The sequence below is a fragment of the Tachysurus vachellii genome, chromosome 1, assembly GCF_030014155.1.
Source record: "Tachysurus vachellii isolate PV-2020 chromosome 1, HZAU_Pvac_v1, whole genome shotgun sequence".
NCBI lineage: Eukaryota > Metazoa > Chordata > Actinopteri > Siluriformes > Bagridae > Tachysurus > Tachysurus vachellii.
In genome coordinates, this window is record NC_083460.1 from 43187739 (window position 1) to 43198810 (window position 11072).

General features: G+C 40.5%; 1 protein-coding gene across 1 annotated transcript in view; it reads right to left on the bottom strand.

Annotated features, from left to right (window-relative positions):
- Positions 1-204: 204 nt before the first annotated feature.
- Positions 205-11072, bottom strand: part of copb1 (COPI coat complex subunit beta 1) — a 20869-nt gene continuing 10001 nt past the window's right edge. The window contains exons 7-22 of the mRNA XM_060875580.1: positions 9432-9569; positions 9200-9319; positions 8959-9066; positions 8564-8710; positions 6727-6872; positions 6260-6356; positions 6003-6163; positions 4807-4927; positions 4471-4704; positions 3061-3240; positions 2381-2525; positions 2143-2262; positions 1697-1842; positions 1427-1516; positions 1139-1294; positions 205-467 (exon numbers count right to left, since the gene is read on the bottom strand). Of these exons, the coding sequence (XP_060731563.1) occupies positions 408-467; positions 1139-1294; positions 1427-1516; positions 1697-1842; positions 2143-2262; positions 2381-2525; positions 3061-3240; positions 4471-4704; positions 4807-4927; positions 6003-6163; positions 6260-6356; positions 6727-6872; positions 8564-8710; positions 8959-9066; positions 9200-9319; positions 9432-9569 (2169 nt within the window). The 3' untranslated portion in view covers positions 205-407. The remainder of the gene's footprint in view (positions 468-1138; positions 1295-1426; positions 1517-1696; positions 1843-2142; positions 2263-2380; positions 2526-3060; positions 3241-4470; positions 4705-4806; positions 4928-6002; positions 6164-6259; positions 6357-6726; positions 6873-8563; positions 8711-8958; positions 9067-9199; positions 9320-9431; positions 9570-11072) is intronic.

The following is an 11072-nucleotide window of genomic DNA, read 5'->3' on the forward strand; positions in this document are numbered from 1 at the left end:
TCCTGCCTTGATGCCCAATGACGCCTGAGATAGGCACAGGCTCCCTGTGACCCGAGGTAGTTCGGATAAGAGAGAGTGAGATGTATGAGCTGGTTTTACTGCTTAATAATTTCATGACTCTCCTCCTCACCATGTGAACACACTTACTGCACTTTTTGCACAAATAATAACATTAAAGAACAAATAAGAATGAAGAACAGGAGCTGGTGATGATCTGGTGATATTTATTGGTACATATTACAGATAAATGAAGACACATTAAGAGTTTAATTGAATGAAATCACATCTTACTGATTTTATTCTAATCACACGGCAAGGATGTGAACGCGATTCAGAGTCGGAGTGATGAAGGAAAAAAGAAGAAAAGAATGAAAAGCAGAGCACTTCCTACTGAGGGCCCTAAGTCTTTATGAGATGGTCTTCTTCTGAGACAGATTAATCTTATCTCCCAGACTCAAGGCCATGCCCTGTAGAGAAAAACAGCAATATTAGTAATCAAGGAATCTACAGCTGGGTGAGAGAACGATCTCAATCACTTTAAATATAAAGCTGTTTAAAATTGTGATGCATGTTTCAGGGTTTAGTGTGTTTGATTTGAACCCTGATGCGTTTACATTCTCACTGCAGTCTTATCACACACACACACACACTTTCACGTATACAGTGCTTTTAATAATGAACAATTCAAAGCAGCTTTACAGAAATCAGAGGTGACAGTGGTGAGAAATCTCCCTGACACATTTAAATATATCTAATATTAATCTTTATATTAAGCTCTTGTTCTATGTGTTCTGTGAAGCTGCTTTGAGACAATGTCCATTGTCACCTTGAAGGGAAGCAGACAGACACGGGATGGAATCGGTTCCTCTTCTGGGTGACACCAGAGTTTATAACTCATTAAACTTTCTCTATCATAATGAACTAATTTTCTGTTGGTGATCATTCAGCAACAAGAGCATTAATGAGATCAGACACTGATGTTTTTTAGAAACACAACTGCGTGAATCCAACAGTTTGGGGAACAAACACATGTAGATGTTTAGGTCAGAGGGTGACGTACTTGGCCATATAGTGTATATATAATCGGAAGCTGCTAAAGTACAAGCTGAGTGTTTACGTTCCTCTCTCGGTTCCTCACCTGGCTCTTGGCGCGGATGCGAATATGGCCGTTGACCGGAGCCTCAGGTCCGAGATGGATGGGTTTCTCAATGCTCACGTTAGCCAGAGCATCTTCACCAAATATGGAGCGAGCGTACAGGTTAGCAGCCATGAAACCACAAACACCAGAGAGAGCCTGGAGAACACACACACGTACACAGAGAGACACACACACAGACACACACACAGACGTGGTAGAGAAAAGAACGTTTGACGTTACAGGTCAGTAAGCATGAGAATGAGGCTGTTTGTGTGTTTATAGTGTTACCTTCTCTGGAGTTAAACACTTCATGTTCGTTGAGCTGAGAATGTGCTGAAGATATTCATTCAGTTCGGTGATGTTGGTGTTCACCGTAACCTTTAGAGAACAACCAGGAGGAAGACGTTTAAGGAATCTTCTCATGTTCACAGTATTTGGCTGACAAGTGAACTGAATCAGTGGAAGATAACCAACGGTGGGATTTGAACTCACAACCTTCTGGTCAGTAGTCCAAATCTTAACCACTGAGCTACCACTGTCCACTACCACATGCTTTACCTTGTTCTCCCACTCAAACTCAGCCCACATCTGCCTGAACTCAGCATCTGTGCACGAAGCAGGTTGGATGTAGTCCATGATGTCAATGTGGATGTCACTGAGAACCACACAGTTCCTGTCACTGGCTGCTCCGGACACGTCATACACTGTAAAGACAACACACACGCGTCATACACTTTAAACACCATACACGTCATAAACTGTAAACACCACACACACACGTACGTCATAAACTGTAAACACAACACACACACGTCATAAACTGTAAACACAACACACACGCGTCATACACTTTAAACACCACACACACACACACGTACGTCATAAACTGTAAACACAACACACACGTCATAAACTGTAAACACCACACACACACACACGTCATACACTGTAAACACAACACACACACACACACACACACACACACACACACACAGTTTCCTTACCAATATTCCCAAATATGATGCCATTTTCTGTGGAGGCCACTTTGACATTTGCTTTGATGTTGGCAAAGTCATGAGGTGCGAGAGTGAGAGGAGAAGGCTTCTCCACCAACTTCAGGTCACCTGCAGAATCAACACAACACATCAAATTTAAAAACTCATGGAATGAATGAATGAATACACCAACATATAAACAGGGTGAAGAAGAGGTAGTGATGATAAATGGAAAACGAGCTGGTACCCAGTGTCGCCAGTTCCAAAGTGCAATTCTGGAGGGTGTCACTTGTTTGGTTGACCACCAGCACATCCAGCACAATGTCATACTGGTTAACATGAACGTAAGCTTCAGCATACACTGGATCTGAGAAACCAGTAAGCTGTGTGACCTGAGGGAGAAAATACAAACACAAGAAACATCAATACAGTGACACAAACGAATAAAACTCATGTGAGTGTTTTTCCCCCATTTATGGCACCATCTACTGGCCAAGAGCTGAACAGACCACACAGTAATAATTCACAGTGAACCATAACAGTGCAGTTCTAGGAACTATAAGCACTTTATTAACACTGCTCGACCAATCAGATTTGTGATCCTGAGCGAGCCACTGCACTGAACCTAAAGTACATGATCAGGGAGAAAAAAAAAATCTATACATCCTACTTTTCAGAAAAAAATAAAAATGACACAGCAGGGTTTATGATTTTACTCAACACAACTGTGTCAAATGTGCAACTAATTACTGAACATCATTCTAGTCTGTGCATTATGGAGAAAAACGCAGATGTCTGTAGAAAAAAGGTCCTGACATTTTAGTTCTCATTTAATCATTTAAAACATGAAAAATATGAAATGAGCAACGCGTCATTATACTGTGTTTATTAAAGTCTACATGTTATATTTATTATATGCCATGCTACCTTGTTGAGTTTGGAGGCGAGTGGGTCAGACACTTCCTTCCTCTGTGTGTTGCCCATAGCAGCCAGCAGACTGAGCTGGAACTGGTCCTCTTTAGAGCTCGTCTCATTCTTGGCTGTGAGCTGCATGAAGGAGATGGGGTCGTCGGCCTGGACCGTCACGTTACGCTTCTCTGATTCTTTCTGTGGAATTAAATATAAACAAGTATGTCAGTGTAAAAACGTCATAATTACAGGGTTAGATACCTGCAAATAAATGAAAGAATAAATTACTTTCTAATTACTAATACATTCTGCAAGCCAGTGCCAGAGTGATAACTAAATATGGGGCAAAAAAACTAAAATATTAATTAATTTACACAAAATATTAATACAGTGATACCCCGAGATACGAGTTTAATTCGTTCCGTGACCTTACTCGTATCTCAAAACAATGTTCCCCATTTAAATGAATTGAAATCCCATTAATCCGTTCCAGCTCGCAAAATTCCACTCCAGTTGTTTTGTTTGTGTTTTGAATATAAAAATGTTCAGTACTGTATTTATAAATGACAAATATTGTATAAAAACATACAGTAATAAAAGAGAATGTTAAAAAAATAAACTGGTTTTACTTTACGGAAGATGCGCACGGAGGTTGAGGGAGGAGTAAACAGGAGGAATTTTGTCTCGTACGTACACTTTCGCTTTTGTTCACTTACTCGCTACTGTACACTCTACTGTACACTCTACTGTACACTCTACTGTACACTCTACTGTACACTCTACTGTACAGTACACTCTTAATGCTACTTTACACTTAAATGGAACTTAACTAAACTTCACTAAAATTCTCTTAACTTAATTGCCACATTTTCTGTTTTCTTTACATTAATTTTGCTTAATTTTCTTCATCGCTTTTCTCTTCACTTGTTTTTGCCTTTTTTTGGTCACTTTCCTCACTAACATCACTAACATTCCTCACGGATCCAACACTCAAAATGGATCCGAACATTACGGATCCTCAGACGGTCGTCACCTCACGCAGCACCTTTGCGACTCTTCATAGGAAATGAATGACTTCCTGTTTATCGGCCATCGTTTGTCGTGTGCAGTGGAAAGGCGGCTTTAACCGAGTGAGACGCGGGAAGCTGAGGGGGGGAAACAGAGCACACGTGGTTGTTGGGGATCTTTGTTTCGGCAACGGCGGCTCGGATGCTCGTATCTCAAAAAATCCGTATGTCAAAGCACTCGTATCATATAATCCACATCATATAATACACATCACTGTATTAAAGGACAGACAACCTAAAAACACAATACATTCAACACCCAAGAGAGGAAACATAAGAGATAAAATAATTCTTTATAAAGCAAAACTGTTAATGATACAGAAGTCTGTATGAAGTAAAAACCGGTGATGTGTGAGTTTACCTTCTGAGACAGTTTCTCCTCCTCCAGCCGTACGGTCAGCATGTGAGACAAAGACCTGCGACACTCCTTGTTAAAGATGTCACTCATCAGAGACTCATGAGTCGACTCAGCCAGAACCTTTAAGCACAGAGAGAGTCGCTCCACGTCATCGTCCGTAATTGGTTTCTTAGGCAGCGAGGATTTCCCCAGGTGCAGCACAGTGGCCATGATCAGCATGGCTTCAGCTACAAATGACTGAACACATGAGACAAAAAGATAAATACAGAAGCAAATGTGGTTTAATTATATTAATGTCAGTAAAAATAAAAAAGGTGTATAACAGGTGAGAATTATTACGTTTTGTTTCTTCTTGTCTGTAACAATGGCAATGTAGCGCAGCGCAAGTTTAGTCAGTGTGGTGGCAAGAGACGCGGCAACGTAGAAATCGCCGTCCAACAGGAAACCCCTCAGAGGAGGTCTAGATCAGGGAAAACATCATAAAACAAGGCTTTAACCATCACATCCGAGTCCCTCAGGATGATCTGACCAAATGACTTCATTACACATACTTGATGTGATGCAGTTATGAATTATTTAGAAACAATAAAATGTTAAATTAGATTTCTAAAAGTTAATCTGTTCATTCTATTTGCTTCTCTGAATAACATTAAACTCCAACGATAACAAGAGCCAAAATGAGTAAAAGAAAACAAGCAACACACTGCACACATCCTCTCTTAGCTCTGGGGTAAGGACAGATATAGTGTACATCTGATATTATAATATTTAATTTTGTTTAAATGACTGATGAACATTCATTCATTCATTCATTCATTCATCTTCTACCGCTTATCCGAACTACCTCGGGTTACGGAGAGCCTGTGCCTATCTCAGGCGTCATCGGGCATCAAGGCAGGATACACCCTGGACGGAGTGCCAACCCATCGCAGGGCACACACACACACACTCTCATTCACTCACACACACACACACACACTACGGACAATTTTCCAGAGATGCCAATCAACCTACCATGCATGTCTTTGGACCGGGGGAGGAAACCGGAGTTCCTCCAGGTTTGGGGGTTTGATTCCCACCTCCACCTTGTGGGAATCGAACCCCCAACCCTGGAGGTGTGAGGTGAACCTGCTAACCACTAAGCCACCATGTCCCCCTACTGATGAACATTAAAATAAAAAAAAAAAAACAATGTCAGATTGAACTAAATAAATGGGGTCTGAAGCTTGGGATCATTCAGTAAAGTGCCAATCTGTGAGCTCACAGAAGCTGAAGAGAATAGACAACATTTATATTGTACATTTCCAGCATTTAGCAGACGCTGTTATCCAGAGCGACTTACATTATCTCATTTTTATACAACTGAGCAATTGAGGGTTAAGGGTCTTGCTCAGGGCAGCTTGGGGCACCTGGAATTGAACTCGTAACCCGATTGGTAGCCCAACACCTTAACCGTTAGGCTACCACATGCCTGACAACACTTTGTGAGTGTGTTATGCCTTTAATGCATCATGAACAGTAGTCGCTTCACAAACCTGTCCTCTTCCTTCTTTGAGGGTCTGTTCGAGCTGAGAGCGCTCTGAGTGGCGTACGTTCCCATCTCAGTGACTAGCTTTTGCATAGGAGCGGTGCTCACCTCCTCCTCCACCTTCAGCTCCCCCGCCTCCTTCTTTATCTCATTCTCCACTATGGGGATCTACGGACACACACACACAATGTGTAGTTGGTGGAGCTGTTGTATAAGAAGCACTGTGAAATCTGGTTATTTTAATGTCTACATGTGGAGATTTACCTCTCCAAGTGACCGGCGTACTTCAGTCATGACACTCTGAATGTCATCTTTGGTGCTGCAGTACTCTCCTAGAATCCACAGCGCTCCTCTGTAAATCCTACACACACACACACACACACACACACACACACACACACACACATCAGAAGGTTAACTGTGACGTATGAATGTGTCTGTATAATGTGATGTGATTGTCAGCATTAAATCATTCTGCCACTCTGTGTTGAGAACAGACTGTAAAGAGGAGACAGAAAATATTAACCCTTAATATTTGTCTGTGTGTAAATATTAACACATGGTATTAACTGATTGTGAACCTGTCAGTGTATTTAAAGTTATTCTCAGAAAAGCATTGATCACATCCATGTGTGTTTTTTCTTCTTCTTCTTCTTCTTTTGGGGCAGCGGTGTGTGTGTGTGTGTGTGTGTGGGGGGGTGTCTGTAGTCAGTAATACTCTGTAAACTCACTTGACTGTTTTAATGGCGTGAAAAACTTCCAGCATTTTCTCTATGATGAGCGGCCTGAGAGAGTCGAACCTCTGTATAGCTTCACGCACAAACTCCAGAACATCAGCAGCAGCTGCTTCGTTATTGTCACTGAGGAACTCCATCAGCTACACACACACACACACACACACACACACACACACACAAACACACACAAACACACACAAACACACACAAACACACACAAACACACACAAACACATTTATACTCTGCTTTGAGACAATAGGAAATTGTTAAAAACGCTATACAAATAAATTGAATTATACTTAATGTCACATAAGTTTTATTCGTGTCAAATAGTTATTACTGTATATGAATAGTGTATAACTGAATATCGTCGCTGTCAGGCGGAAACCTCGTATGTCCAAATTTGGTCAATTTCATATTTTTTCACATATCGATGCTATTGGTCAGTCCCCACGTGGGTCTGTTATTTTTACAAGTTATTAACCAATCTAAAGTCTTGAAAATAGCTTGAGCGCAAATCTCATAACTCCATTGGACACTTAACTGTCCACCTCTTCCTCACTCAGCGTGAGAGCTTCGCGGCATATTTCTCCTCAAGAAGAGTCGCAACGAATCAACACGTCTTCTGAGGTAAATGTCTTCAAAACACTGGGCTCAAAGAAAAAAAAATCTTGACCCCCGCTAGTTCTGGTGCTCGTCTGAGGACAGGAATTTAGTGCAAGACAATCCACTGTAACGAGGACTAAACCCTGTGCACTGCAGATAAGGTACGGCGTTTTTTTAATGTCCTGAAAAATAACTGTTTTGGAGATACGAGGATTCCGTCTGACAGCGACGATATTAAATAAGCTATAATGTACTTATTGCTAGTTGCTAAGAGATGAGGTTTAAAAAAACAAAAAAAACAAAACTAGAGCATTTATTTAATAATGCTTACAGTAAATTTTTTACATCACCTGCATTTGTAAACAGTTTAATTCCACATCAGATAACCAGATGTTCCAGATTTGTTTAACAGTTTTTACGACATTGTTGCTAATAAATAATAAAATAATAAATAATAGTTAGTGTGGCTCTAATTTTACTAAAGAAAATTAATTCTACAGAATCCATACATCATTACTTTTTAAACTCTTCAGGCTAGATGCACAACAGTTTAAGAAATCGCTGTCTATTGTAATGTTTTTTACTACAAAAGGCAGTAAAACAGAAGGCCCACGCATATTAGCCCATTTATAGCCTTTTGAATATTATTATTCTGCTATACACTAAAGATATAATTTATTTAAATTAAAATATGAATAGATGCAATAAATCTGAAAAGTGGGGCCTGTTAATTCTTCTTTGAAACTCTGTAGTTTCTTGTTATAGTGATGATGAAATGTCACAGAGGGTTTGAAGCTCGCCTGTTGTTACTCCTGGTGGTCAGGAGCGGTACTGCAGCAGGAGTTACCAGTTAATTGCCAAGGGTTATCTCATGGGTCTGTCTTTACTACTAACTGTAAAACACACCTCCTTACTATTTATTTATATTTGTTAATAAAAAATTGTCATTTTGTTTATTTTTAGAAATAAACCTTATTTACCAAAGACGTTTAATATATATTTTTATAACCTTGGAAAGTGTGCACAAAAAAAAAAAAAACACACCGTCCACTTTAAAATGATCACCTGTAAACCTGCACACTAACTGAATCCACGTGATCTGATGCTTTGTGCTGCTGTGACTTGACAGAATTAGGCTGATTCGACTGAACAGACAAGTGTAAACTGATCAGTGAGATGGTTCATGTTATGGTGGTTTTGTTTGCTGTGTTTTCCGACACTCACCACAGGGATGACGTTAGCAGCCATGTCAGGGAAGCGAACACTGCAGGAGTGGAGAGTTCTCACCAACAGCTGCCGGTATTTATCAGTGTCCTCTTGTTCAGTCACGTTGTTGGTCTTTATCACTTCCTTCTTTAGCACAATTACCAGCTGTGCAAAAAATAAATAAATGAATAAATAAAATCACTAGTTGTCGTCTGTGTTTAACCGTCAGATCCTGAGCAGATGTTTGTGTAGATTTAGTTGAGTGATCAAATATGAAAAAACAAAGATCAAATCCTGAGTGAGAAAAACACTCCTTTTTAAGCTTCGTTCTTTTCTATTTTGAAAGAGAACACACATTATTACACTGATTAACACTGAAACGGTTCAGCGTTAACACATTAACGCACACACACCTCCTCCACGTTACGAGACGACACCAGGTCCAGCGCCAGCTGCAGTGTCTTCTTGCGTACCTCCAGGTCAGGAGTGGTCAGAACCCTTAGTATGTCCATCACCAGGTCCTTGGATCAGAACAGAACCATACTGTTAGCGCGGAGCGATTAGCAACACAAGACTGTCCGCTAGCCTGTTTAATTTATTGATTACCTCTTTATAACCTCTTTATGCTTGTGAAAATAATATATGAATGTGTACCTGCAGCACACGCTCATGAGTAGGATGCTCCTTCAGCTCGATGAGGCGATCCAGTACGATCAGCTTCACGTTATTATCACTCTCCTTAATGATCAGGTCGATATAACACTGAGCCGCAGCCTGAACACACACACACACACACACACACACAGTTACATTAGTGTTTAATTAATTATCCAGCCATAGATAATAATATATAATCGCTGTGATGTATAATAGTGAGGGTTCGGACCTTGATGGCAGTCGGTGCACTGGACAGAGTGACCAGAGTTCCAGCAGCTTCATATTTCACAGCGGGACTGGACGACTGCAGCAGGTTGTAGATGCAGCGGATGAAGCGTGCGCGCTCTGAAGGGTTAGCATGGCACACCTACACACAAATTTAACAGAAATATACATAAACTCTAATATAATGTGTATATTAATCCATACATTTAGAAATCTATCCCTGATAGTGGTGAGGAAAAACTGTAACTGTGTACTGCATGGTCAACTGTGTAACCAGACAGGACAACACACACCTATCAGGGCTGTACAGTGTGACACACACTCCTGAACAAAATCTTAAGACCAGGGAAAATATTAAAAGTATTCCCACTTCGCACTGGTGGATCGTAACCAGGTTGTAAGAACTTCAAAATGCCAAAAGAAGAGAGAGTAGGTAATTTGTAGGGGAGGTGCATTTAAAAACATTAAAGGTGGGGTCTTAGATGTTTGAGAAATGCTTCAGAAAACTGCGTCGGGCCGACAAACTAAACAAAAACAAAACAAACGTGTAGCCAATGAGCAGAAAGGGGCGTGTCTTGTCAATATGGGCGGAGAGAGTGTTCAGTGCGCATGTGTGACATTAGCAGAAAGCGGTTTTAACATTGACATGGAGGATAAAAACAAAGAAAGAAAGAGAAGAAAGACTTACGATAAGGTAAGAAGTAGGACGTGTTAATATAGGATCAGCTTTCCAGCGCTGGAGAGAACTGAAGGAGCAGGAAGTTGGTCACATATTCACAGATTGGAGTTTCCTGAGTCAATAACTCCTGAGCTAAACACTGTTACTACACAAATAACACCTCTTTTCTATCGTAGTAATGTAGAGACGCAGCTACAACCGTGTTTTGTGTAGTAACAGTGTTTAGCTCAGGAGTTATTGACTCGGGAAACTCCAATCTGTGAATATGTGACCAACTTTACTTAAGACGCCGAGGCGCTTTTTTCCTTCTCGATAGGTGAGTAACGTTGGTTTTGTTTTGTTACACAGAACTAATATATGTCTTTGTCCTTTACATGATTATGTTTGTGTGTCATTTTTGCTTGTTTGTTTATCTACAATCGTATTGTTCTTCCCTTCAGCTATGATAGACACATTTCTTTCTGTTAGTTGCCTAGGTTACGTATGTATGTGTGGGCGGAGCTATCGATACAGGGGTGGGACCAATTTGGGTTAGGGGCGTGTTTGTTTTGGCGATTTCAAATGTCAACATTGGCTTTCAAACAACAGAGACCCCCCCTTTAAGACCACGGCTTAATTTTAAAAGTAAAAATCTGTGCAACAATATGGCTTTGATGTCATTGTCCTTCAGAGAGTCACACTGTCATCATCTCCTGGGTGCAAAAGCAAAAAGGCTTTCTGTTTTTGAACATGGCAGATTGTTGAGCTGCACAAGAAAGGGCTCTCGCAACGTGCCATCGCTGCTGAGGTTGGACACAGTAAGGATCTTTTAAGAAATTTAAAATGTCTGTCAGTGTTATGGGGCAAAAAAATCAACTGGTAGACCCAAAAAAAGTCACCTCGTGTCCCAGAAAAGTGAAACAGTATAAAAAGTATAACATAAAAAAACAGCATTTCTCAGCATCATCTGCTTGCAAGAGATGTGTT